The sequence below is a fragment of the Coccidioides immitis genome (assembly GCF_000149335.2).
Source record: "Coccidioides immitis RS genomic scaffold supercont3.2, whole genome shotgun sequence".
Taxonomy (NCBI): Eukaryota; Fungi; Ascomycota; class Eurotiomycetes; order Onygenales; family Onygenaceae; genus Coccidioides; species Coccidioides immitis.
In genome coordinates, this window is record NW_004504309.1 from 661,169 (window position 1) to 688,523 (window position 27,355).

Here is a 27,355-nt window from a genome sequence, read left to right on the forward strand (position 1 = left end):
CCTGGAGTTTCGCTCCAAATCCAAAAAATATTGGCTCAAAAATCTGCGGAACAACAATTAGAAGGTATATTATTCCAGCGAAACTTTAATATCCAAGGTCCTCGAGGAGAAATTTGTCGGCCGCCAGCAGTTCACAAGCAGCGAAGAGTCTCCAGCGAGAAGAAAACATTCCGAGGACGCGTTTAACCGACGCGACGGGACAGCTTAGTCAGCAGTCAGCATCACGCGGGATCATGTGACGTACCCTGCCATCACCGCATCGCGACATGTGCCGTCACCAACAGCTTTGAAACATTCCAACAGAACAGCACGAGAGAGAGGGTGGCAAGGCAGTGCCAAGCTGTTCCCTGAATATCTCTGCTTGTTGTTGATCCCACAAAAAAGTGGTGTGGCTGAGAATCCCTTCTCTGGGGTTCTAGGGCAAAGCTCCGAAGGCTAAGCCAGTCGTCTTCTTCAGCAACGGTTGCCGTCACCCAGCAACCTGGGTGCTGAACCTTTGTCTCTACGACATGGAATTGTCGCGTGGGCGATATTATTCTTTAAATATAGCATACACAACCCTCGCGCAGTTTCACCATTATGAAAGACACCCTGGATTCATTGCTGCAGATTGCCGGATCTCCGCGAAATTGCCCTTCGTTACTGTCTATTTGTTGAACTTTGATATCAACACAGATCCCTGAAGCGGCTCCCATAGGCCTTAAACCTTATACTTTAAGCCGCGATGGATTACTCAGGTCTCCCGGTCCCAGGTCCCTGCTGATGAGGCTGTTCCTAACAATCAGTGGGCGACTTGAAGTAGCCGTTTCCGATTTATAAATATCAGGCATAGTTTGAAACCAAACCATGTGTTCGTTCTTCTCATTTACCAACCATCAAGCAAATTCTGGGGCTAAACCAACGTTATGGGTCATAGCTTCTCGGTATAACCGATTTGCACTTACTCGCTTGACCTATGATTTTTGTTCACGCTTGTTGTTCGGGGTCTTCAGGCGACAGCTTCTGGGAAGGAACATGTTGGCATCGACCTTAATGGTGTGATTGAGACCTTGACGTCATGTTCCTTTTACTTCCAAACAGCCAGTTTGCCTAACGGCCAGCGTCTTGAAGGAGGTATATAAACCTGCTGTTCTTGCCATTACGGCAGTGACCTCAGGATCTTTTCGTTTGGACATAGTGTCACTATACCAGAGAGGACGCCATCTTTGCATATAAGCTGATATTCTACCTGAAAAGCAGTATCTATCCTCTAACGCAGCGATCATGGTGAATGTAGCAATTGCTGGATCAAGTGGCCTAGCCCAGTTTATTGCAAACTATCTCTCTACGAAAACCTGTCATCAATTTATTATACTATCCAGGTTTGTATGTATCCCTGTTCTAATACTCCATTTGTCCTTTTCCAATCGCTAATATTTCCAGCCGAACCCCGGCCTTGTTTCCAGAGGATGGCAAGTCTTAGAAGTTGATTATTACAACAACTCCAAACTCCGGTATATGCTCACGGGGGTGGATGTAGTCATTTCCACTATATCGGGACCCGCTGAGGCTTCTCTTATCACCGCTGCTGCTCAAGTTAATGTGCGCCGTTTCATACCATCTGAATTTGAGGGTCCACCTTCAAAGCGCACCCTCTCCAAGCTCCCAGACCGCGGGAACTGCCAAAGCCTCTCCCTGCTCCAGCAATATGAAATGGAATACACCATCTTTACATGCGGTGTATTTTATGAGCGCTTGGCTCCAGGCGGCATGGCCGCCTTTCAGCTCGGTAAGGGCACATATATTGATAAGGAAGGCGAATACCTTATAAATATTCCTTCAATGGAAACCGAGGTTCCCCATCTCAGCGACGGTCAAGATTCTATGATTTGCATGACTTCTGCCCAAGATGTCGCACGCGCCGTAGTCGCTGCACTTGACTTGCCACGATGGCCTCGCGAGTTCCGAATGTTCGGGGACAGAATGTCGTTAACCGGCCTTGTGGGCACTGTTGAAAGTGTATTCGGTACGTACAGCTATCACAATCCTGTCTTTCATATGTGTACTGAAGATTATTTCTCCGTATTTCTAACAATATATCCCAGGGTGTGAATTCAAGACATCCTTCATCTCTGTTGAATCGCTTTGCTATTTACTTTCACAGGCGGAAGCTTCCGGTGATGTACGGAAACAGCGGCGAGTATGTCATCTCCTAGATACCGTTAACGGTTGTTATGACTTCGATTTGTCCAACGTCGATAGCTTGAATATTCGGCCACAACGATTTCAAGAATGGCTGCGAATGGTTTGGGCTTAGCGCCAAATTTTCAGTGCTTGCCGTCCCCTTCACCTAGCAGCTCCCTCAATTTGAACAACATAATCTCTTCGCCTGGAGTTGGGTTTATGAGGCTAAAAGGGCTCGGAGTTTGATTAGAATATCTGCTTTTTGGGAGAGTTGTGTTTAGATATTTTTGGGGAACTTCGAGGTCAATAATTAAGTAAAATGTTAACGGATCTGACCTGATCTAAACTTCATTGATTGAGCGTAAAAGTTAACCAATACCGCGCTTCGAAACCGGGCTGTTTCTATCAGCTTTACGGCAGGAGTAAAGCGTGAAAGTCGTATCCCACGATTTGCTGCCCTCCCCCCCCCCCAAACCCCCGGGCTCACCGCAAACCATAGTTATAAGAATATTTAACCTCCACATCTACGTGTTGATGCGCCGCAACCTTAAAGTAGTCCGCTCTCTAATTCTCTGCCAACTCCTCGCCTGCGCCGTAGGGTATCTGAGTCCTCTACCATTCCATCGGGAAACTAAGCTCCACCCCAATCTCTGCACATGCTTCTCGTACTTTCGCCACGCTTTCGAGCGCATCGACTGCATCCGAGTTAAAATTGCCACACAAAGCGATTTTTGTCAAGGATGGCGCGACAGTAGGTGAAGCTTTCACAAACCGCGTTACTTCGGACATGATGTACTCGAGGTGGTCGTCCGGCATATCGAGTAAAGTCAACCCTTCGAGGTTCGGCGGTAGGATATCCACAAGCGCGTGAGAATTTGGGTTTTGCAAGTCAAGGATCTGGCGAGTAGTTATACCAATGACCTTTAATGCCCTAAACTCAGCGAACGAAAAAGGGACTTCTGTGGGCCAGGATGGCTCAAAGATATCCCTCCCACGTTCGACGTCTAGCCATAGGTCTTCAAGCGTATCTTTTGTGACTTGAAGAGATTTCCAGATGCCCATTATGTTAAATCGTTGGGGACCAAATTCGTTATGGTGGCTATATTTGAAGACTTTTAGGCTCTTGCAACTTTTGAGGAATGTGGCGATGGATGCTGAGCAACAACTCTGGGTAACTTTAAGGGTTGTAAGCGACGAGTCCGCCCACTGGCCCCTGTTAAGCCAATCTTCACCTAGTTTAGACGTAACCAATGTTTTTAGAGCTGGAAGTCCGATGTAAGGCAGCAGGATGCACGGACCAACGCAGTTGGCAAAGTGAGGCATTATATCAACGAAGGAGAGGCGTGTAAGTATAGGATGCTCGTCGAACGGTTCGCTGCGACGTGCCGCCCGAAAAATGGTCTTAAAGAAATGATTCGAATTGGGAGGAAACTGGGTCATCTTCAAGTTTTCCAGGTTGGGAACCAATATCAGAAGCACAGCCAAGAAGGCATCAACAACACCGGCTCGTATGTCTTCCAACCACTCCCACTCCTCGTCCTGGGAGCGGCTAGCAAAAGTTATTTTCTTTTCCAGGAGCGCATATCTGCGGTGAAGTCGAGGTCGAGACAGAATTTCCTCCCGTGCAGGTCTGCTACTCAATGTCACAGGGCCCACGTAAGCTCCATCCGAGTCCCATAGAAAGAGCTGCAGTTCTCTAATGTGGTCTGCTAATGATGGTCGCTCTAAAAGCGTTCGTAACAAAGTCCTTATCGACCTTTTTGAAATGTAGGGCCCGAGATCGATCGATTTGTAAAAAAGAGGTTCCATTATCGCGTGGAACTGGCGGCAACATAGCATGAAGGCGAATTGATCTTTGCTTTCATTCAACTCTTCTGCAATCAACATCAAGATTTCAAGAGGGAAGGTATCCAAGCGCCGGGTTGTGTGATTAGGGATTATGTTCGTCATATTCCCTGTGACAAGCTCTATAAAGTCACTGGTTTTGATTTTTTCTTTTTCTTTTTCTTTTTTTCCCCCCCTCTAAAAGGCTGAGAGATTGGCAGTGATGAAAGAGTACAGCTAAATCTTGGTAGTTTCTGGTTGGATTTTAACTAAATGTGCAAGACAAAACAACTGGAAGGTCTAGAGTGACAAGTCGGCATGAGTTCCCAGGACAAAAGAAGTTTTCAACGGAGATATGCATCCGGAATGAATATGGTCCCTGTTGCCTATTATCAACGGGAATATCCATTTCACATAGCTCTTGGTAGTATGTAGTGTAACTCAATTGTCAATATGGCAATTCGGCAACATGAATGGAAACATTCACAGCAATGATGTTCTAATGAGGATATATTGACTGAAAGAGAACAATAGGAAGGAAAAGGGCATTAAAGCTGATATCATGTGTTAAATGTGCCATCAGCTTTGAAATTTTATCAGCAAACTGTGATAGTCACTGCAACATTTCCTTTGTCAGGATTTTGGAGTCTGGCAGGGCCCTTGGGCCTATGGCAGCACCTTATGTCTGAGGATCAACTCAAACTCCGAGACATAATTTGTAACAGCTGGCTGTGTAGTTGATTTACAGCGTTAAAGTCAAGAATATCGAGTGATGATACAACCACAGTCTTTGATCGAAGATGCCGGCTTGAAGAGAGTAAATGAGCGACTCGAATGCTATCCTTTCTCTGTCGTTGAAGAACATAGTCGCCTCTCACCACGTCCGTTTCTGTAAAAAAAATCAAATCACGTGGCTCGTTTTTAGCCTCGTTTGCCCGGCATCATTTCAACTACATCCTTCCCAAGGGCATCCTGATCTATATCATAACCTCTGATGGTCAACCTCGCTGGCTTTCCTTCTATATCTCTTTCTCCGTTCACCTCCAGAGACCCTCTTTACACCGCAACCCACTTGGCACAAGGTCTATCATATCGCCTACTTGTAGTGTGCAAGTTTACTGTGCAAATGGCTTCTGTGAACCAGGTACAATACCACAAGGTCCTGATGCCATGATCTCATTTGGCAAGGCCAATTTTGGGCTCCCATACGGTTTTTTTCATCTCATGAACTCCGGCCTATTGCCTCATTATGGAGATTTTCTTTCCATGATATCATCAATGTGCACCAGGCTGCTATTACCTTGCCTAGAACTCGAAACCTTGGTGGCCCTTGAGATCACAGAGCTGCTGTTGTTGTTAACGACATTAGGACTATTATTCAGGTTGTTTTTTTTGAATTAGAAACCGAGGCGCTGAATTATGGCCTATCTATGTGCACATCAGGGAAGCTCAGCCTTGATGAAAATGCTAGCAGGCCATTGTTACAACGCTCTGCAATTATAATCAACAATCATACACAGAGATATAAGTATCATCTCTTTATATATTTGAGAACAGGGTGTCTTCATGCTGATTACACCTTGCAACTTCATTCCACGAATCACCTAACATAACCCAACCCTCGGCAAAGGCCTTATGGACTGTGGTGAATAATCTTTTGAGCTGAAGTGAACTTTCTGCACACTGGTTGACACCCTAGACACGATATGTTTAGATAACTCATACTTATACATACTATGCCCATGCAATCACTATTTGCCAAGGACCACGCGAGGAGCTACAGATTGCCAGCTTCTCTTATGGTAGTTGTTGGAGTTCACTCCATGCTGTCTTCCAAACAGGATAGGGCGGAGCGACCTTTACACTGGGCATGAGTTAATAGACCTACAGTTTGTTAATAAGAAACCATTCTTGTGTTATGGAAGCTACCTTTCAAATGCAGATCATTACCAGGAGATATGAATCTGATTGTTTGCAACCGGCAAATAGAGAACATATTGATAATTACGGACAGTGAAGGAGTGGCAAACCGATACATCATCATCGCCATTGTGGATCAACTCCTATGCCTCGATACCATTTAAAACTCCTTAAATTTCCGAATATGAACCTACCGAAAAAAAATTCCTCAAAGCTACAGCACAATTCAGTTTAAGTATCGTTTGCTCTCAAGCAAAACTCTCTCTTGAACGTTTCAACGTCACACTTCCAAGCAGTCATAATGAAGCCCTCTATCAACATAGCCCTCCTTCTCTCTATCTCCGTCTTTGTATCTGGACAAGCAGATACCTGCAGCAACCCTCCGCAATCTGATAAGGTCGTTCAATTTGCCGACGCTCTCAAGGTCATCTGCCCCAACTCCGCAAGGGAACCATGTATCAATGACCCCAAAGCCCCACATCAATGTCGAAGTGCGTCTCAGGCCGCAGAGCCCATTCTACGCTCCTTCGAGAAATACAACATTACAAACAAAAATGAAATGGCCGCTCTTGTCAGCCTTATGGCGCTGGAATCCGATGAATTTAAATACCAAAAAAACGTTTTCCCTGGCAGGCCAGGACAAGGAAGTATGTCACAACCTCCCTTCTTAGCAAAAGGCTTTTGGAACAAGCAAACAACACAGTCCCATAGTAGCTGATATGTATTTACTCCTTCAGCACGGAACATGCAAATGCCAAAATGGAACGCGCGCTACCTGGCCTCCATCCCCGAACTCAAAGACCAACGCGAGAAAGTGGGCGACGACAAAGCCAAAATCCTTGACCTCCTCCTTAGTAAGGACGATTATGATTTTGGCTCTGCTGCATGGTATATGACATCTCAATGCACCTCTGATGTGCGTAAGGGGCTGCAGGACGGCAAGGAGGATGGATGGGAGAAGTATATCACCGCTTGTGTTGGGACAACTGCTAGCGGCGAGCGATTGCGGTATTGGCAAGTTGCAGTCAAGGAGATGCAGAAGCTTTAGCTGAGGGCTAGTTATGTAGTCTTAGAATGTAATTATGTGATACTGTGCATGATGAAATGATGAAAGCATTTCCTTAGGCCTGTTGTTCCTGAAGCCATGGATTGGATGGAAGTGATTTTGTCTGCTGCTGAGTGCTCTGTCTCTTCTTCGCCCTTGTCTTCTTTTATGCTTGTGTGTATCATCCCGACATACTTTCTTTCGTTTTGACTCCTCTGAGCTGCTAAAACAGCCTTTTCTTCTCCTTTGCCTTCAATGCGTGATGAGAAGGCCAGTTGGGGACAACTGGGACGCTAAAGTTAGATGGTTAGGGCTTAAGGAAGACTAGGGATGGAGGAAGCTACGGGAGTTAATAACTGAATTAGCAGGTTTAGGGCTAGGGGGGTTAGCGAGGGTGAAGTGAAGCTTTGGTGGCTCCGTAAAGAGTGCGCAGTGCCAAGATGTGACAAACTGGGTTCTAACCGCTTTGCCGAAAAAGTGAACACTTTCTGGCAAGGATCAGCAAAGTGAACTTTTGTCCTTGGTAAGGTGTACTCTGAAGCTTTCAAGCTCATAAGCCAATACATCATCACCTGTATGATCATAACAACACACGTAAACGCGTGACTGCGCTAAGCCTCTTTAATTTTAACAATAAAGGACCATCTCGACAGGAGGAGCTCTAATTTCTTCGCCTTGCGCTGTGTGTGCCATCAAAGTTGTTGGGCCGCAGCTATCATCCCTGTTATAATTACTTATTTCCTCTACGGAGTATATTTGTTGCCTTCCTTTGTTTCATTCTATAACAGTGACAAAGATAACTTCATAACTACACTCTGAGAACAACTTTTTAAACCCAGCGAGGATTCTCTAAATACCCTAGATACCCGTTACAAATACTCTCCAACTTCGAATACCTAAATTCAAGTATACATCTATCTTCTTCTATGGCAACTTCAGAAGAAGAACCCCTTATCGATGAAAATGCACCCTTGCAGTCATATTACGCCTCGCTAGAGTCACGAGTTGGTTATCGGCTCTTTCTTGGAGGCACTCGTCATTTTGGCTACTATGATCCCGACACCTTGTGGCCGTTCCCCATCGGAAGAGCTCTTCGTAAAATGGAGGATCATCTCGCGCGATCGCTGGATCTCTTCAAGGGCGCACGGGCGCTAGATGCCGGCTGTGGATATGGTCATGTTGCTATTCATATGGCTCGCAAGCATCATCTGGAAGTAACAGCCATTGATGTTGTGGACCGACACGTGGCGCGAGCTCAGAGAAATGTCGCAGCCGCAGGGCTTAGGGGAGCTATCGTGGTGCAAAAAGCCGATTACCACCACCTCGATTCCTTCTCCGACTCCTCATTCGATGGGGTCTACACCATGGAAACGTTTGTACATGCTACAGATCCAGCCGCCGCCCTTGCCGGGTTCTTCCGTGTCCTGAAGCCGGGAGGATCGATTGCTCTGTATGAATACGACCACGCTAAGTCCCTTGATGCAGCCGAAGAGATGGTCAAGATGTTCGATCAGGTAAACATCCATGCGGCGATGCCATCAAATGCCCTGTTCGAACAGGGCAGGCTTCCTTCGCTTCTCGAAGACGCTGGGTTTGTGGATGTGAAAGTTGCAGACCTCTCAGAGAATATCAAGCCGATGCTCCGCCTGTTCTTTGTTGTTGCGTATATACCCTACCTGATTATTCGACTATTCGGACTCGAGGCCTATTTTATCAACGCCGTTGCAGCCGTGATGGGTTATCGGTATCACTACGCCCATCGCTATGTCGCAGTTACTGCCAAGAAACCTTTAACGGCAGAATATCCAACCCGGAGACGAAGGATATGACCAAGAGTTTAGGATAATTTTTTTTCTTTCACATATCACGACAGAGCGTTTATTTATTATTTAAGTTTTGAATCACGGATTGGTGGGATACTCGAAGCCTTCCCCACTGCGGCCTAGCGGGACGAATGAGGAGAGAAGAAAAGAGAAAAAAAGAAAAAAGAAAGAAAGCAAACAAAAGAGCTAAATGGACTTTCTTGTCTCTTTTGTGAAAAAATTGCTGAAGTGCCAAGATCGTTTGATCAAAGACGAACCGTAATTGCCCTCCTCTAGTAATAAACTGTAAACTGATCTCTCAAGAGGGATCACGAACAGCACAGCTACGGCTACCTCTTGGAGGCGATATGTTCGATAATATTTTGCACTGTCCACTGTGTACACTCTGCACTGACTAAAACATCTGCTGCTTGCGACGATCATAGCCATGAGTAACCTGTACTTTGGACTCCGTATGCACGTTCAATCACGAGCAAATAGGGAGCCTTTCATATATTCCGTGGAGAATGGCTCATCGAATCGGGGCTGGAGGAAAGTCCGCGGACGATATGAAAATATGACTCCTCCCTAGCTCTGGAAAAGCCGCCACGTCGACAAGGCTCCGTCTGTTGGTTCGTAACGCGCCGCGATCTAGGCCGTAATTGGGAGGGGTGCGAGCGAACCCCCAGCCTTGTGGTGGCAGAAAGGAAAAGAGTAACATGATCTCTATCCAGGACCAATTTCGAGCTGTCGGGGCCCATTGCTATCGGAAGCTGTAATGAATTACCTACGACTGGCAAAGTCATGCCTCTCTGTTTCTGCTGACAGCGAAGTGTATGATGGTCCCACCAGCTATGCTCTCCCGTGGCGATTACACCGTCGGCTGGATCTGTGCTCTTCCCTTGGAGCTGGCAGCAGCCCAGGCCATTCTCGATACCATCCACGAAGAGCCACTACTGGATCCTGACTCGAATGACGACAATGGCTATGTTTTTGGGAGTATCGGCGACCATAATGTGGTCATCGCATGTTTGCCAAGCGGGGTGTATGGTACCGTCTCTGCTGCCAGGGTTGCAAAACAAATGACGACGAGTTATAAATCCATACGTTTCAACTTGATGGTTGGTATCGGCGGAGGAGTTCCCTCTACGAAGAAGGATACTCGTCTAGGAGACGTTGTCGTGAGTAAACCGACAGCTACGTCTGGCGGAGTTATTCAGTATGATCTTGGGAAAAGGACAGGGCCCGATCAATTAAAAATCACGGGCACTTTGAACAAGCCACCGCAGGTGCTTCTAACGGCTGCAGCGAAGCTCGAGGCGAGAGATATTCTAGGCCAGAGTCAGTTTTCCCGCTATCTTTCACAGATCATCGAAAGGGACCAGAACGGGGCGTTCGCGTACCCAGGCGCAGACCAGGATATCCTTTTCAGCGCAGACTATGATCATGTCGGAGAAGAAAGTACGTGCAGCCGTTGCGACCAAGGAAAAGTACGGCATCGCGCCGCTCGGAAGACAGAGGCTCCCAAGGTTCATTACGGCCTGATTGCATCGGGAAACCAAGTTATGAGACATGGCCTCACCCGAGATCGGCTAGCTCTTAAGAACGGTATTCTTTGTTTCGAGATGGAGGCCGCCGGTTTAATGGACAATCACCCATGCCTAGTAATTCGTGGCATCTGTGACTACGCAGACTCCCACAAGAACAAGCAATGGCAGGGGTACGCCGCAGCGGCGGCGGCTGCCTATGGCAAAGAGATTCTGATATCTATCCCTGCAAAACCACTGCAAGGGCCATCAGTGGTCCGCGTGCGACAGAGTGAGATTCTTAATGCACTGCTCTTGACCCAGCCTGAGGACGATCGAAACTCCCTTATAATCAGGAAGGGGAAGAGAGTGGAAAACACATGTCAATGGATAATGAAGAACCAACAATATCGACAGTGGCTGGAGCAGACGAACTCACAGATTCTGTGGCTTTCCGGAGGGCCGGGTAAAGGGAAAACGATCCTAGCAATCTATTTGACCGAGGAGCTGGAGCGCTGTGTGAATTTGAAAAGCGGAACAGTGTTGTATTATTTCTGTGACAACCAAGATGAGAAGCGGAACACAGCCCTGGCTGTCCTTAGAGGACTACTGCATCAGTTACTAGAACAACACCCGTACCTTGCACAGTACATTGAAAAATTCTTTGATGGAGTTGAGACAACATCCTATACGGTTTCCAGGTTTGAGCGGTTGTGGAGGGCTTTTTATACTTTGCTGCAGAACGGGGGGCTTAACGAGGTGGTGTGTGTGGTGGACGGCCTCGATGAATGTGAGGACGAGTCTCTGAAATTATTTCTGGATAGCCTCCACAGCCTTTTCCTAGGAAGCAAACCACTAAATACGCACTTTAAATTACTGCTTCTCTCCCGAGCACAACCAACATTTATCGAGAGCAAGCTTGGCCGATTTCCACGCCTCGATCTTGATGTCGATCGCCGTCATGAGCTACGCCGAGATGTTGAAAAGTATATTACCGCCAAAGTCAATGAATTAGAATTGGAGGACCAGCTAGAAGAAAGTAGATTGAAAATAGTTCGAGAGGCTCTGGAAAAAGGCGCAGACGGGACGTTTCTATGGGTCGGGTTTGTCGCTGACGAGCTAAAGGGGAAGAGTAAACACAAGATGGAAGAGATTCTAACGAAAGTCCCCAAAAGACTCGGTGATATTTACAAGCGAATCCTTCATCAGATGGAAGACAAAGAACAACTGGCTCGCATTCTTCAATGGGTTGTATTGGCTCGGCGACCATTGACCTTGACCGAACTGGCGATTGCTGTGGATATCCACGACTCCAATACACAAAGCTGTGTAGAAATCCTCAAAGACCAGCTTTCATCCTGCCGACAGCTCTTGAAGGTTATGGGGGATTCTGTCAGTCTCATCCATAACTCCGCAAAAGACTTTCTCTTAGGAGATGTGCACAGTGGTATCGAAGCTTTTTGTGTGAGGGAAGAAACGCATCTTGTCCTTGCCAGGACCTGTTTGGATACTATTGAAGTAGGTCATAAAACCTCAAACAATATCCGATCTGAACCGGCCGAGTCTACGCTATTTCCGTACGCGAGCCGCTACTGGCTCGATCATCTAAGACAGGTGCCAGATACCATCGAGCAGGACCTTTTCTCTCGACAATTTTTTACCCCAAATTCTTCTGCGCGTGGCAGGTGGTGGGCAGATTACTGGGTCAAGGAGCAATATGGCGTTGCCCCAACGTCCTTCACGCTCCTGCATCTCGCTGCATATTTTGGAGTCACTGCATGGGCTAAAGTGCTTCTTAGAAAAAAAGAGGAGAAGCCGTTTTCGGTCGAGGCCCTGAACACATGAAAGATAGCTATGGCCGGACCCCTTTGTTTTGGGCTGCAAGTAGAGGCCACGGGGAAGTTGCAAGGCTGTTACTCGATAACGGTGCCAATGTTAATTCAAAGGACAAGAATAAATTAACGCCATTGCACGTTGCGACAACTAGCGAACACACAAAGTTGATGACTTTGTTTCTAGATCGGGGAGCTCATATTGAAGCGAAAGGGGCCAGCGGCGATACGCCCTTAGCTCGGGCCATAGAGAACGGGTCAAAGGAGGTGATCAAAGTTCTCCTAGAGAGGGGTGCTAATGAGGAATACTTGCACGCTCAGACTCGAGTGCGACCGGGCGCTCATGCGGCGACAAGGCAAGTTTCTATCGAGGATCGCGCTGAAGCCCTCCTTGACCTTCAAGACGATCTTCTTTTCAGACGATTTGAAAAACGATTCGAGGTGATGGGCTTTGCCTTGGGAAAGGTGCTTTTTCTACTTCGGTTGAAGCCCTTCTTTAAACTTATTGCCAAGTATATGGACTATCAACTTGACCAGCGGGAAGCAAGCAGCTTTGAAGTTCTACGTCAGTTAGTGGTGAAGGACCGATCCACGGGACTAGAAAAAGCCGTGAGGCCTGTTATCAAATTTTGCGATAGAGTGGTCGATTCGAAGGACATTCAGAGGCTGCAAGGCTTGGTAGTAGTCGGCAATAAGCTGGTTCAAAATGCGCTGGCCCCAGGTAGTGAGGCACTTTTAGGTGTGGCAATACAGGTTGGGGTGGCGATGTTCCAGCGGGCGGTCAATCAGCAATTCAGGGAGGGCCTGGACATTATGGGGTATCACAGCGCTCAATCGTTGAAGATTGCCTTCGAGAAAGATAAGCACGACGTCATCAGGAGGGAAGTCAATAAGTGCATGCTGAAATGGTCTACAGATGTCACAAACGGAGGAGAAGGGAGTGTGGACATGCTGGGAGCCGCATGGAGCCTCTACAAATCCATTGTCTTCGACGGCGACCCCATGACCACAAAAGTGATGCTCAATATATACGCCGATGCCTTTGGCGAACTTGTCCGAGGCAAATATTCCGAGAGCTTGTTCAGTGATCTGACAATTGTGTTGTCCAATGATGCAGCTTACTTAGCTAGGCGTCGGGACCACGATGCAGTTCAAACAGTGACGAAATGTCTCATGCTCCTTGCAGAGCGCGGAGACGATGTGTTTCTGGATTTTCTAGTAGATCTAGTCCCTGCATCGTTTCAGCAAATTCTCCACAGGCTGCCTTCTAACCTATGTGCGTGGCTCATAAGCGAAGGGGAATTGCTAGCGAAAGACTGTTTCCTTCAACTACAGCTACAAACTCGAGCACTGAAAGCTCTGATTGAATGCTTGATCCTGATGAAACAAACATACCCTACAGAGCTCGGAGAGACGTTGGGTTACGTTAAGAAAATTTTCGAAACAGTCAAACAAGAACGCATTCTCGACGAGAAGGACATAAACCAGATTTTGTATTACATATTTGGTATCTCCAATGGCGACGCAGCGTCTGACTGCGGTTCTGGATAATGTCTACGACGACGGGTTGATGGGCTGAGATATATTAGCCTCCGGAGCAAGAATGCTGTTTTCATATCTTACAGCCCATCGCCCAAGGGAAGACGCCCTTCTTTATCGCTAGCTTATGGTCAGTTATAAGTCCTCCTCAAGCCAGTTATATATGGAGCTAAATATCTGCTGTTCAGCGCCTAGACGTAAATTGTAGCAGCTAGTTATACAATGCTTGTCCGAGCAAACATTCTTGCAGCGCAGGTTCGTCTCCCTTCCTCCCGCCTCCGAATCCCTACCATCCATGAAGGTATCACGTCATCCAACACAGATCTGAAAACATGTGGTCATCAAAAAATTTCTCTCATCATTTAGACTATCACACTGTGTCAAAAATGTCATACACGTCAGGGGTATGTCGAAAACAAGAGGCCAAAACCAATTGAGGAACACACGGACCATATACACAAAACACAAATGGAGAATAACTCAAGGCTGATTTTCTTTCCCTTTCTTTCCTTGTCCAAACAAACAAAAGAGAAAATGGTCAAATTATCGATTAGAGTAACCAGATTGAACATGTGGATATCTATGCTCCCACAACCGGCGAAAACGCAAACAAGGTTAGATCCCGCATGCAACGCTCGATCGACAACTTGTACTCTAGCTGGGCAGGGCCTCTCCATCCTCCGACTGCAAGTGCGGAAGCTCTCAGGAATTTCTCCGCCCCGAAGGACAACAGAAGCTCGAATGTCACCATGAATACTGCAAGACTCCATTTTCCCACCTAAGACGCCATAAACCCCGATAAAATGCATCAACGTGACTCGTTGGAACCAAGCTCAAAAACAAACATTTGTACAGCTAGAGGTAAATTGAGGATTCCTCGAAGCAGAAATGAAGGGCTAGGATGCCTTGACTCTTGCCACGGTTCCCGCGCTGCCAACTCTTCCACTTGCCTTCCGAACCTTGCCATCGCTTCGCTCTCCCAATCGTCGTGGGCTACTGCGTACTTTGGCCATTCCCAAAACACCGCTTCCGCTCTTGGTGCCGCTTGGACTCTTGACCTTGTTCACGCCTTCAACCCAGTTTTCAACGTCTTCGTGAATGTCTGGTGTAATATTCACCGAAGAACTTGTGGATGGGTGGCTTGGGGCGCGACGAGGAGTCCGAGGGGAAGCCCCGTTTCGGCGTTCTGAATCGTTGTCACCATGATCAGGCGATCGACGGGATGCATTCTTAAGTTTTGTTCGCATGGACTGGACACCCACATCGCCGTCTACACCTAAAGTGCCTGACACGGCGCGAGCATATGGATGATGTCTTGAGTCCTTCCGATGAGACTTGCGAGGTTGGCCTGGGGTTGGGGCGGGAAGGTTTTCGTCTGCGTAGCATGGCGAAGCCTCATTGGTATCGATCTCACCCAAGGCTAGTCTCTTGGACTGGTGGCCGTTCGGTGGAGTAGCGACTTGACTATTTCCATTCAACCGATGCTTCGATGAGGCCCTGCCGGGTGTTGCTGGCATGGAGAGCATCAACTTTTCTTTAAGCGTATCCTCAAACCACCATTCGCGGAATGATCCTTGATTCAAATGCAGCCAGTGCTGCTGCGGACCGACAACCATTCCTGGACGCATAAATCGCATAAATGAGATCACTTCGTTTGCCGTGAAACCATGGCGATAAATTAGATATGCTCCAATCAGACATCCTGTCCGACCCAAGCCAGCTTTGCAGTGGACTGCAATGCCCTTATTCTTTGAGATCATATCGTGGGCAAGTTTTATAAACCGTCGCACAAGAGGTAGTGGTGGGCAGGTTCCGTCTTCGAAGATCATATCAATGTGGTTGATTCCAAGCGCCGTGAAATACGAAGGACTATATAGTTCCGAATTTAGCCTCACGACTAGTCCGATATTTCTTGATGCGAAGTGAGTCAGGACATTCTTGAAGGGCACAGGTAGCTGGGAAGCGTAGACTTCGGAAATGGTGGATGGGAGGGCTGCAAACTCGGGAGAATTTTGGGGAATGGGTGCAACGGGCTCGTATTGCGGCGATGCAAAGGCGAGAAAATGAGGTGTGATCCAGTTGAAATCACCCATGTCGACTCGCTCGTACTTTTCATACCTGTTCTGCTTGTAAGGAATGGGTACAAAGGGAAAAAAAAAAAAGGCGAAGCTTATCAGGATACTAACTCTTCGAGGCTGAATTCTTTTAGGCCACACAAGGTCTCTTCCTTCGCTTTCCAGACGCCATAGACGATATCTTGAATGGTAAGAACAAAGTCCGCTTGACTATATCCTGCATCACGGAACGGCATATACGGAGGATCCGCTTGGGCGATAGGAGCCAGCGCCAGATGCGGAGGCCAGGACTGAATCAGGACCATATAGCAAGCCACCAGGCAGGCTATATTGGCACGGCTTCTTGAATCCGGTTTTGTCCACAGAACGACTGGTCGGTCCTTGTTTGCAGGGTTCCCCAGGACTTCGTGGAAGTGGACTGCAAACCTGTAGAGATGGCCGATGTGCAGGGGGCCGAAGTCGGCATGAAAAGCGTTGTAAAGAACGACATCGTCCACAGTGAAGTAAACCGGCTTCACTCCCCTTGCCGGGCTTGGAGGCACGGCTGAGCGCCTTTTGCTCGGCGACTTGGGTGGCACTGGGCGGAATGGCAACGGGGAATTCTCGTTTGGTGGAGTGTAGTACGAAGCGAGATACAGTCGATCTTAAAATACGGTAGAGTTAGCTATGCTCGATTTGAGACAGAAATTGAAAATCGCATCTGCGCACCTTCAATGTACTCGATCACCTGTCCGTAGGGACCTGAATGCGCCGGCATTTTGTCTGGCTTGAGAGAAACTAAGCTGGTACCGATAAGAGGTAGATACGCAGTCGCACGTTCAACAATAACAGCAGATATCCTCCCCTCGAACCGGATGGGTACCAGCTATCACAGTAAAACAGTGATCTGGTGGAGAGAGAGAGTCGAGCTTGGTGTTAATTATCACGGAAGCATGACCTTGCAGAGCGCGGCGAGATGCTGGAACGATGTAACAATAATTAGGAGAACAGCGAGAATGAGAGAGTGAGCAGGAAGGGCAGCAAACTATATTAACAACTTCCTGAGCTATGAAGGACAGAAGAATGATACAGAGGTAAGCGATGCAGCGGCGGACTTGAAGAATAACAAATCTGAGCCAGAGCACAACATTGCCTACGATCCCTGCAGGATTGTTATGTTGTGAGTCGCCCCGATTGGGTTTAGGCGGTGCATGTTGGCTGGACAACCCTTTCCCAAAGCAGCAGAGTGTTTGTTTGTTGATTGGTCCAAATGTCAGCCTGTCACCCAACTACAACCCGACCATGCCGGATGTGGTATAGTATAGCCCCGTTGACTTGGCGGGATTGTGGTTGTTGCTGTCACATGATTACCAAAGAGCCAAAGCCCGCTCTGTCCAAACCAAGCAGCTTTCCTTCTTGCGCTGGCATCAAAACAAAAACAAAAAACTAGTCACTATCACTTTGAGCTGACAGGGAGGAGCATGTCTCATGCTGTCTCAGATGCGAAATATTAGTTACATCCCTTTGTTGCCCTCTCTCTCTTTCTCCCCACACGCACACAGACGGTGTTTCTTGTGGGAGAGATCAGGCTGCTGTACGGTATGGAGCATGAGTTCACAGAAAAGGCGCCTGGTAGAGAGTAGCATGCCATTTGTGTAACATTATAGAGAATGTAGAATGTCCTCTTGAACCTCCTCCGCACTTGCTCTGGGCACTATTGTCTTGCAGCTCATGCCCCATGTACACAACACGCCTTTTGCTGCTCATGAGATTCGATGAGGTCGCGCGAGATTCCGTGCCGGGTCGACAATAATCCGGCCGAAATTAGACTGATGGAGGACTTGTATGCTTGTCATTCGCTAAGCTACCTAAAGGGGAATCTCGCTAATCTATATGGGTCACATGAGTGAGGTGCTAGTTGGATTACCTAACACCCCCCCATGCAATGAGCTCCAGCAGTGAGCAAGAGTCACAAAGATTCAAAGCTTCCAAATCTCTCAAATCTGTAATAAAAATTAATTACAAAATCCAGATTTATTTCTTCTTTAGGCTTAGCTCTGTTTGCCATGATACAGTATTTTTACTGGCTTTACTGATAAATCTCCATATTTTCCTGTATTAATCTGTCACCTCTATTATACTTATGAATTGAGTGTAGAAATTCATTACAAGAGCCTTTATAAGTCTGTCAGCTTTATTTGTATTGCTTCTAATGTACTCAATTGAGATTTTATTCTTTTGCATTCAGTCTCTTAGTATATAGTGCTGAATCTCAATATGGTGTGCTTTTTGTATTATAGCTTCAGCTTTGGCTAAGTTAATGGCTCTCTTGTTGTCAACACTTAATTTTGAGCTTCTTAGTCTTGCTAAGCCTTCACTAATTATTCTGGCATCTATCAACAGGTTGTTGATTCAAACCAGTTCACAAGTGGCTTTGCTAGCTGCCAAATACTCTGCTTTGGTTGTAGATTTCAAGACAGATGTCTGGTGCTATAATCTTCATGATATTGAAGCTCTGTTCATGATAATAATATAGCTGCTGGTGGATTTGTACACAGGATTGGCTTTAGTTCAGTCAGAATCTGAACTGGCTGCTGGTTTCAAGTCTTCAGAATCCATATCTCTTTTGAAGACTATTTCTTTTAATTTTGTGCTCTTGAGGTAGTGTAGAATCTGCTTGAATACTGTCCAGCTCTCTCTATTAGACCTGCTGTTAAATCTTGCCAGATAATTGACTGTAAATGCAATATCCAGTCTTATACATGTAACTAGAAACTGTAGAGAGTCCAGGTCTTTTCTGTAATTTGTAGATATAGCCTGCTTGTCAACTTCATCTTTAAGAGTCTGATCTGATATAAATTTGATGCTTATTTCTTTCTTTATTGGTATTTTGGAAGGTTTGCAGTCTTCCATTTCATATTCAGTCAGTAAATTCTTGATATACTGTTTCTGGTTTACAAAAAGATCTTCATTTGGCTGCTTTTAAACCTGCATGTCTAGATAATGGCTCTGTTCTGTAATCTTCTTGATCTTGAAGTATTTCTGAAGCTTCTTGATGAGTCATTCTGTTTTAGCTTTGTTGGATCTTATTATATAGCAGTTGTTGACATGTAAAGTTAGATAGATTTGCTTTCTCTTGTGGTAGAGTAGGCCTGTATTATATGGAGAGATCTGGAATTCTAGAGATTTCAGATAGTCAGTAGCTGCTTGATACCAAAGTCTAGCAGCTTGCTTTAACCTGTAGAGTTCCTGACATAAGAGCTCTACTAGATTATTCTGCCTGTGCTTGAATCCAGTAGATAGTTGAATGTATACATATTTGTTCTCTGAAAGAGTTTCATTTAGAAAGACTGTCACAAAGTCAAAGACTCTGATCTTCCAGTTCTTAGCTGTTGAGATTGCAAAGAAGACTCTTGTTGTAGATTTACTGATAACTACTGTATAAATCTTCTTGTAGTGAACACCTTCTTGCTGTTTGAATCTGTATATGATTCAACAGGCTTTAAATTATACTGTGCCACCTGTATTGTTGAGCTTTCTATTGAATACTCATTTGCCAGAGAGAATCTGCATTTCAGATTTCTTCTTGACTAGAATTCAGATGTCTTTCTCTTGTAGTTTGAAGACTTCAACATCTAGAGTCTTCTTTCAATAAAGTTACTCTTCAGAGTGTTTGACTTTAATAATGGATTTTAGTATATCTGTATGCATGCTGAGCACTGAAAGCTCAGCTTCATTCATCTCTTCTTCTTCTGTTGCATTCAAGAGAATTTCTTGCTCTTCATTCAGGTATGTGAGCTCTAAAGCCTCTAATTTGCCATCTGTAAGCTTCTTCATGATTTCTGGCTTCTCCTTCATAAGATAAGCTAGTAACTTGTGTTGCCAGCTGTTTAATGAATTTATATAATTGTACTCCTCTGGAAGTTCAACATATTCAGCTTCAGTTAGTGAATTCATAGAGATTTGATCCAATTTCTTGTTGAATATAACATCTTGTGAGATTATTATACTGTTCATTTCTGGGTCCCAAAGCCTGTAGATGTGCATGCCACAATATTCTACAAATTTAATCTTCTTGAATCTAGATTGAAGCTTCAAGAATTTGTTCAAAATCTTCATGTAGATATCATATCTTCATCTATAAACTCATCTGCAATGGGGTTGGTGATCTGTTCAGGCTTTAAAGAGTGTCAACAGCTTTGTGTTCTTGCATCTGTATAGAGGCACTGAGATAGGCAATAGATTCACTATCATGAAGACTGTAGTGAGAGCTTTGCTCCATAACTTATTAGGTAGTCCTGAGTCTATAAGTATGCTTCTTGTTTGCTTGCAAAGAAGTTGTATTTCTTGTTTACTTATTCCATCTTGTTAAGATGTATATGGGCATGTAATCTTCTGTTGTATACTCTTGCTTCTGTAGAATTCAGCCAGTTGTTGGCTTGTCAATTTGAAAGCTTTATTGAACAGTATAGTACTGATTTTTTATTTAGTAGACACTTTAATCATGTTGATTCAGTTCTTTAGGGTTTCTGGAGCTTCTATTCACTTCTTCAGAAGGTAGATTTATCTGTATCATGTGGCATTGTCTGTTATAAGTAGGAAATATTTTGCTCTGCTGTAGCTTGGAGAATTGGAGTCTGTAAATAGAATATGGCTGCCACCTGCAATATTAATAAAAATTTTAGCTCCAGGCTTTGTAGAGTGTGTTCTAGATTTAAATAGATTGTAAGCTTGCTTAACTTTAGTACAGGTTTCACAAAACTCTAGCTTCTTTACTCTCTTTATTCATATTGCCATTCTTGAATCTCTAGCTAGAATAGTTATATTGTGGATGTTAAGATGCCTCTAGTATTTATGTTAATTAATCATTGTATTCTTCTTGATTTCTGACATCTTTATTAGATGATTCAGTGCCAAAAGCATATCATCTCTATCTTTATTCTCTAGAGTTGCTGTTATATAGCAGAGCTCTAGAAGTTTTGTAGATACTGAAAATATGTATGTCAGTAAATTGTGTATTCTAGACATTTATAGAACTAGAATATTATTCTTGTTAAGTACAGCTTCAAAGCTCTGTATTTTATCTGCTGATTCTAGTAGAAAGATGTGTTCTCTGTTGACATAAAGCTGTTTCACTGTAAAGCTGTCTTGTATAAGCTTCCCAAAGCTTATGAGATTAATCTGAAGGTCAGGTACAATTCTAACTCCCCCAATGCTCAATTCTCCATTGTCAGTTTGAATACTGGCTGTGCCAAATTCTCTGGTAACTGATTTTAAACTGTTTGCCATAAGCAGTTATGTTGCATGGCTTTTTGAGTTCATTTGAACTAGATCTGTATGTGAGATCACATGGAATCTGGCTCCAGAGTCAAGAATTCATTTGTCTGTGAATTTGTATGCTTCTTTTATAGAGAAGACTACTTTATAAACTGAATGAATCTTGTCTGTTATAACTGTAGCTGTTTTCTTATCTTTATCTTTAGAGTCTTCTTTAGACTTATTAGGCTTTGAATTCTTGTTAGATTTGCAAAATTTAGTCAAATGGCCAGATTTGTTATAAATATAGCAGTTCCAGTTCTGCAGTGAGCTCTTCTCTAAATTGAATTTGGAGTTTGTCTTCTTATAAGATTTTTGGGAATCTGAGCTTGTTGCATTTATATTTAACTTTATAGATCTGTCTTTCTTCAGATCTTTCTTGAGAATTTGATGAAGAATATTCTTCAGTAGATCTTTTAAATTCTTCTTCAGTAGATTTGTTCTGCTCTGATATGCTATATTAAATCAGTTCTGTATGAACTCTCTTCATTGGAATGTAATGTTCATCTTCAAGATATTATGTAGAATGTGGTCCAGTTATTTGAACTCTAATCTCTCAAATTTTCTACAGATTACTAGAAATCTTTCTATATAATTTCTTTCTGAGTCAGCAGACTGTAGTGTTATTCTCACTAACTCTGTAAGTAGGCTTTCTCACTGTATCTCAGATTTCTCTTGAAAGACTGTTCTTACAGCTTTCCAGAGTTTATAAGTACTAAAACTATCTGATTTCTTGAAGTGTTCTCTGGCTTGTGCAGATATTATATTGTTAATTAGACTATATAGTTAATTATTCTGAATGTTTCAGTATTATAAAATCTTCAAGTATTCTGATTATAGTAAAGTCTCTTGTCTTTCCAGAATAATTCTCTCAACATCTACTTGATAGACTATCTTTAAAATAGCTTTACTTTATGCTAGATAGTTACTGGCTCCAGTCAAAGTCATAAACTTCTTTACTGTCTTTGTGATCTTTATGAATTGAGTGATTGCTCTGCTGATTCACATATTTATATCTATAAGATTGTTAACATATTCTTCTAGTTTCTTATTAGAGTCTATTTTTCAGTTCTCTTCTTCTTCTTATTAAGCTTTGTACTCTAGATTCTTCTGTATTGTTACAGATGTGTTTGTGGTGCTTGCTTAATCTGATAGAAGATTTACTTGCTGTACTAGCTATTGTACTATTTTTTATTGTCTTTGTATTAACTTCTGTTGTCTTTACATCATCTTCTGTTAATTCAGTATCATTCTGTACAACATTTAGAGTTCACTCTTCTCTCTAGACTTCTGCTTGTTGTTTGGCAGGCTGTCTCTAAGCCTACTTGACTATCTAAGCTTGATTTAGAGTGTAGAAAGGTTTGTTGAAGCTTTTCAGTTAAGAGTTTGGTGCTCTGGTTTGTCTGTACAGTTCACCATGGCTTTGATATTGCCAGATGCTTGATTTGCTTGCTAGATGTGTTTAGCAGGCATTTCACTCACTCTCTGATTGTATGCCAGAAAGCTACAGGGTTCAACTTGCTCTCCAGCTTGGTGCTAGAAAGCTACAGAGGTTTGCATATATAGAAGATGTCTATCTTGATGTACACTCTCTTTAGTGCTTGTAAAACCTTATTATTCACAAGAATAACTGTTCAGGATGTTGATTATAAGCTTCAATAACCAATTGAGCTGTAAATCATTCTTATATGCTTGCTCTTCAGTGCAAAGAGCTATAACCTGATGGAGGACTTGTATGCTTGTCATTCGCTAAGCTACCTAAAGGGGAATCTGGCTAATCTATGTGGGTCACGTGAGCGAGGTGCTAGTTGGATTACCTAACATAGACTTCCCGCCCCGCCATGTGTCTCGTGGGGCGCAAACGCATTCGAAGGCCTCGAGGGTTGCCATGTAATCACCACCATCAGGAGTCGGCGTAGCACAAGATCAGGCATAGCAACAGGCTGTCGTGCAGGGAGAGTCCTTGTATGAACTTGCGGCTAAGCAAAAAGCCACGTCCACACCACTCTTCTGTCTTCAGGTGTATTCTCTAGCCGAGGATATTATCACGCGCCCACCGGAGCGGTAGAAGAGTAACAGTTACAATGGCTAAAATCGATCCCGAATTCCCTTATTCTTTGTGCGTTTTCTTTTTCTTTTCTTTTTTTTCCCCCAATCTTCCACGGAGGCGGTTATCCCTCCAATTGCTACCAAATGAGAAGAATAAGCCTGACAAAAACACAAACAATAGAACCGTCTCTCTCCCGCTCCCAACCCACCGTCTTGCCTCCTCCGCCCTTCGTGCACTCCAAGTCGATGAAGAGCTGTCCCCGCTCGTCCGTCGCACACTCAGGCTCACGAGACCCGATCTATCACCACCGCTCCCGGCAGCACAGATATCGCCCATGATACCGGCAGATGACGCCACAGAGCGTCGCGAAGGAGGCACCAGTTACGACGACGAATCGCTTACCGTATTGCAGACAGAATACAAAGCGACAACAAATCGCATGTTGCGTGTTGCTGTGAATGCGTTTATGGAGAGCTTGGGGGTGGTGCTAGGCGTGATGGAGGAGTTAGACGTGGATGTCTTGGGATCGGAGCTAGGGAGATGACGAAAGAGGGTTAAAAAACATTAAAATATGGAAGGACAAAATTTGCTTCAGGACTTAAGCGCGGTGCATGGTTTTGGTTTGAATTTCGCATGTAGCGGTGTTTTTTGGCGTAATGTTTCATTCATCCCATTTGTGTTGGAGATATCACCTTCATCAGTCAGGTGTTTTGTTGTGATTGTGCTTCTTCTAAGATTCTCACAGTGGATATGTCCCTCGTGCCTAATCTATGGTTTTATGCACAGTCCATTTACTGCTATAATTTCCTCAAAAGAGGGTTGAAAATACCACCTAGAAACGCCTTACCCAGAGGTTTCAACCCAACTCTTACGCCCAATCATCCGGTGAGCGAAATTTTCGAATCCAATTAATGATCGTCCGGGTTAAATCTTTTTTCCAAATGGGAATCTCAACGTATCCATCAAAAACCTCAGGAAGGGAAATGCCAGAAGCTTGGAAAGACCGCGGCGCCAATGCGATGAGAGGAGTGGGAAGCTTGGCTCCTTCCCTCTCGAATATACGCATCTTCTTCGCCGTCTCTTCTCCATGTGCTTCGGGCCCTGTGATCTCTAGAAAGACAACGTCATATTTTTCCCTGGTAAACAGTTCATATGCTTGTTGGCCGTTTTCACAGACCGTGGATTCCAGAGTATCAAAGGTTCCTAAGAGTTTTTTGAACAGAAGGCGATTGATATTGTCAGGTTCGACGGCGAGAATGTGAGCGCCGGCTGGAAGAGGTAACGAGTCGAAGGCCGAGTGGATGGAATACCCTAGGTCGGCCTGGTTGCGGCATGAGATGCAGAAAGTAGAAGGATCTAGCTTCAATAGTGGTGCAAGGTCCAGAAATTCAGCTGAGCTGGAAAGAATGGTCGGGGTCGCATTGAGAAGTGGTATCGCTCGAATGTTGTGCAAGACGTCCACAGAATTGACAATGATTGCTTCGAAGGGGGTTTTAGGGTGTAATTTAGGCGGCCACCGGCCGTCTTCCGAAGAAACGATATCTTCTGGGTTCAAAGCCAGCGTATTCAGGGGGAATGCCTCAAGCATACCCTGAATTTGGTCGCTTTCATTGGCGATATCGTCGACGATAAGAATTCGATTGTCCTCGTACTTCGAGATGTCTGAAGTCATCCGAGCTAAATTTGGTATGTCTCTCTTTACAGTAACGGAAAAGTGAAGCACAGAGCCATGGTCATGCTCCGCTGCTGTTTCCCATATTCGGCCATCCATCAATTGTATTAGCTGATGCGTTACTGCTTGAGTTAAGCCAGTTGCGTCCGTCCACTCCTCGAGCATTGAGTCACTGATCCGGCGATAAGACTGATAGGATGCTGGTCCGCATCCCTTTCTTTCCAGCAAACGTGCATTTGTGACGGAGAACTCGAGTTCAATGACGTCGGAGGCACTGCTTCCCGAGGATGTCCTGGCGGTAACTTTAACCTGGCCTTTTTTTGTGCGCGCGATTGCATTGCTGATCAGATTAAACAGGACCTGGCGCAACCGAGGAGCTTCGTAGACGAGATACTCCGGTATCGAGTTATCAACTTCGTAAGCTACATCAACGCCCTTCTTTGCAGCAATCGTCCAGAGTTCCCTAAATGTGGGGATCATGTACCCCCTAAACTGGCATCGAGACGGCCGCAGCGTCAACTCATTTGCTTGGGCAAGCAAACAATCCATGAGGTTATTCTTGGCTCTGAACAATCTGCTCATGTTCCTGCAGATCGTGTCTAGAGGATCACAATATTGGGGTGGGAGTCCGCTTGAGGGACACATCGATCTTGTTTCTTTCATGATGTTGTTCATCCAGATATCAATTTCGTCGGAAATCTGCCGAATGGAAACCGGATTGCCAGCCAGCTGGAACCTCTGGCGTTGGTCACCCACATTTTCGTTCTTCGAACTCTTTCTATTCATGCTTGGTGATGGTAGGTTTCCTCGCCGTTGAAATTTGATCAGCGTCTGAAGCGAGGAGGGACTCGAAGGGTGGAAGTTACACGTAAGGAGCAGTATACTTGAGAATAATTTATTGATCGGGAAAAGCAAGTCTGTGTTGTCGGCGTCTACAGCAGAATGTCCAACACCGCCTTGGGGGTCGTACCGCTCCCCCACTCGACTAGCTGCATGCGACCGGGCCAGCCCTTTTTTTGTCCATGGACGATCGGCGGCAACACAACAGGAAAACCCATACATGCACACTCGGCTCACATGGAATAATCTGCGAACATGAGACGCGATTCCAAATCGACTGTGTGTCCAAAGAGAGAAACAGGCCCAGCCTGGACTCCAATATCTGCTGCACAGCAGTGTCAGGAGGAATTAAGTTGGAGCGACAAGGTTCAGAAGTACGAGCCCAAAGCCCAGATGCGAATGCCGAGCGCAGAAGGTTGTCTCGGAACCACTTCCCCGTGGCTTGCGCATCCAGCATTCCCTGCCTGTCGCGTTTTAAGCACGCAACAAGGTTCCTGGGGTCCAGCCTTGATGAGGTGGACAGGTAACGACAGAATTGAGGCCGGGTCGGGATGAGGTTGATGGAGGACTTGTATGCTTGTCATTCGCTAAGCTACCTAAAGGGGAATCTGGCTAATCTATGTGGGTCACGTGAGCGAGGTGCTAGTTGGATTACCTAACACCCCCCCATGCAATGAGCTCCAGCAGTGAGCAAGAGCCACAAAGATCCAAAGCTTCCTAATCTCTCAAATCTGTGATAAAAATTAATTACAAAATTCAGATTTATTTCTTCTTTAGGCTTAGCTCCATTCACCACAATATGGTATTTTTGCTGGCTTTACTGATAAACCTCCATATTTTCCTGTATTAATCCATCATCTCTATTGTGCTTATGAATTAAGTATAGAGATTCATTGCAAGAGTCTTCATGAGTCTGTCAGCTTTATTTGCATCACTTCTAATATACTTAATTAAGATTTCATCCTTTTGCATCCAGTCTTTTAGCATATAATGCCAAATCTTAATATGGTGTGCTCTTCATATTATAGCTTCAGCTTTGGCTAAGTCAACAGCTCTCTTGTTATCAACACTTAATTTTGAGCTTCTTAGCCTTGCTGAGCCTTTACTAATTACTTCAGCATCTATCAACAGGTTGTTGATTCAAACCAGTTCACAAGCAGCTTCACTAGCTGTCAAATACTCTGCTTTGATTGTAGATTTTGAGATGGATGTCTGGTGCTGTAATCTTCATGATATTGGAGCTCTGTTCATGGTAATAATATAGCTGCTGGTGGATTTATATGCAGAATTGGCTCCAGTCCAGTCAGAATCTGAACTGGCTGCTGGTTTCAAGTCTTCAGAATTCATATTTCTTTTGAAGACTATTTCTTTTGATTTTGTGTTCTTGAGATAGTGTAGAATCTGCTTGAATGCTGCCCAGCTCTCCCTATTAGATCTGCTGTTGAATCTCACCAGATAATTAACTATGAATGCAATATCCAGTCTTGTACATGTAACTAGAAACTGTAGAGAGTCCAGGCCTTTCCTGTAATTTATAGATGTAGCCTGCTTGTTAACTCCATCTTTAAGAATCTGATCTGGTACAAATTTGATGCTTATTTCTTTCTTCATTAGCATTTTAGAAGGTTTGCAGTCTTCTATTTCATATTTGATCAGTAAATTCTTGATATACTGTTTCTGATTCATAAAAAGGTCTTCATTTGGCTGCTTTTGAATCCACATGTCTAGATAATGGTCCTGTTCTGTAATCTTCTTGATTTCAAAGTGTTTCT

General features: G+C 44.8%; 9 protein-coding genes across 9 annotated transcripts; 5 read left to right on the forward strand and 4 right to left on the reverse strand.

The window, feature by feature from the left end:
- Positions 1-85: 85 nt before the first annotated feature.
- Positions 86-578, reverse strand: CIMG_09633 (uncharacterized protein; the record flags this gene model as incomplete). The annotated part of the gene is made up of 3 exons (XM_001240011.1): positions 86-203; positions 245-435; positions 555-578. The coding sequence occupies 3 exons, from the start codon at positions 576-578 to the stop codon at positions 86-88; spliced, it is 333 nt and encodes a 110-aa protein (XP_001240012.1).
- A 685-nt stretch (positions 579-1,263) lies between these two features.
- CIMG_09632 (uncharacterized protein) lies at positions 1,264-2,296 on the forward strand (the record flags this gene model as incomplete). Its single annotated transcript, XM_001240010.2, has 3 exons — positions 1,264-1,365; positions 1,423-2,005; positions 2,085-2,296. 3 exons carry the CDS (start codon positions 1,264-1,266, stop codon positions 2,294-2,296), a joined length of 897 nt encoding a protein of 298 aa, XP_001240011.2.
- A 479-nt stretch (positions 2,297-2,775) lies between these two features.
- Positions 2,776-3,972, reverse strand: CIMG_12973 (uncharacterized protein; the record flags this gene model as incomplete). Its single annotated transcript, XM_004445205.1, has 1 exon — positions 2,776-3,972. The coding sequence occupies one exon, from the start codon at positions 3,970-3,972 to the stop codon at positions 2,776-2,778; it is 1,197 nt and encodes a 398-aa protein (XP_004445262.1).
- Positions 3,973-6,208: 2,236 nt separating this feature from the next.
- Positions 6,209-6,955, forward strand: CIMG_09631 (uncharacterized protein; the record flags this gene model as incomplete). Its single annotated transcript, XM_001240009.1, has 2 exons — positions 6,209-6,554; positions 6,645-6,955. 2 exons carry the CDS (start codon positions 6,209-6,211, stop codon positions 6,953-6,955), a joined length of 657 nt encoding a protein of 218 aa, XP_001240010.1.
- Positions 6,956-7,748: 793 nt separating this feature from the next.
- On the forward strand, positions 7,749-8,781 carry CIMG_09630 (2-heptaprenyl-1,4-naphthoquinone methyltransferase; the record flags this gene model as incomplete). Its single annotated transcript, XM_001240008.2, has 1 exon — positions 7,749-8,781. The coding sequence occupies exon 1, from the start codon at positions 7,879-7,881 to the stop codon at positions 8,779-8,781; it is 903 nt and encodes a 300-aa protein (XP_001240009.1). The 5' UTR covers positions 7,749-7,878.
- Positions 8,782-9,608: 827 nt separating this feature from the next.
- On the forward strand, positions 9,609-13,663 carry CIMG_09629 (pfs domain-containing protein; the record flags this gene model as incomplete). The annotated part of the gene is made up of 2 exons (XM_001240007.2): positions 9,609-12,050; positions 12,080-13,663. The coding sequence occupies 2 exons, from the start codon at positions 9,609-9,611 to the stop codon at positions 13,661-13,663; spliced, it is 4,026 nt and encodes a 1,341-aa protein (XP_001240008.2).
- A 325-nt stretch (positions 13,664-13,988) lies between these two features.
- Positions 13,989-16,793, reverse strand: CIMG_09628 (protein-tyrosine phosphatase). Its single transcript, XM_001240006.2, has 3 exons — positions 16,435-16,793; positions 15,838-16,369; positions 13,989-15,769 (listed from the first exon to the last, which is right to left on the reverse strand). The coding sequence occupies exons 1-3, from the start codon at positions 16,481-16,483 to the stop codon at positions 14,548-14,550; spliced, it is 1,803 nt and encodes a 600-aa protein (XP_001240007.1). The 5' UTR covers positions 16,484-16,793; the 3' UTR covers positions 13,989-14,547.
- Positions 16,794-22,930: 6,137 nt separating this feature from the next.
- CIMG_09625 (polarized growth chromatin-associated controller 1) lies at positions 22,931-23,790 on the forward strand. The gene is made up of 2 exons (XM_001240003.2): positions 22,931-23,140; positions 23,252-23,790. Exons 1-2 carry the CDS (start codon positions 23,106-23,108, stop codon positions 23,613-23,615), a joined length of 399 nt encoding a protein of 132 aa, XP_001240004.1. The 5' UTR covers positions 22,931-23,105; the 3' UTR covers positions 23,616-23,790.
- CIMG_09624 (uncharacterized protein) lies at positions 23,716-25,620 on the reverse strand. The gene has a single exon (XM_001240002.2). The coding sequence runs from the start codon at positions 25,527-25,529 to the stop codon at positions 23,940-23,942; it is 1,590 nt and encodes a 529-aa protein (XP_001240003.1). The 5' UTR covers positions 25,530-25,620; the 3' UTR covers positions 23,716-23,939.
- Between the last annotated feature and the right edge of the window lie 1,735 nt (positions 25,621-27,355).

Bases quoted from the DNA above. Each gene is read 5' to 3' on its own strand.
- CIMG_09625 (XM_001240003.2), top strand. From the start codon at position 23,106: ATGGCTAAAATCGATCCCGAATTCCCTTATTCTTT. The intron at 23,141-23,251 runs GTGCGTTTTCTT...CACAAACAATAG, and splicing joins CCCGAATTCCCTTATTCTTT to AACCGTCTCTCTCCCGCTCC.
- CIMG_09628 (XM_001240006.2), bottom strand. From the start codon at position 16,483: ATGCCGGCGCATTCAGGTCCCTACGGACAGGTGATCGAGTACATTGAA. The intron at 16,370-16,434 runs GTGCGCAGATGC...CCGTATTTTAAG, and splicing joins GGTGATCGAGTACATTGAAG to ATCGACTGTATCTCGCTTCG. The intron at 15,770-15,837 runs GTTAGTATCCTG...CAAGCAGAACAG, and splicing joins AAAGAATTCAGCCTCGAAGA to GTATGAAAAGTACGAGCGAG.
- CIMG_09624 (XM_001240002.2), bottom strand. From the start codon at position 25,529: ATGAATAGAAAGAGTTCGAAGAACGAAAATGTGGGTGACCAACGCCAG.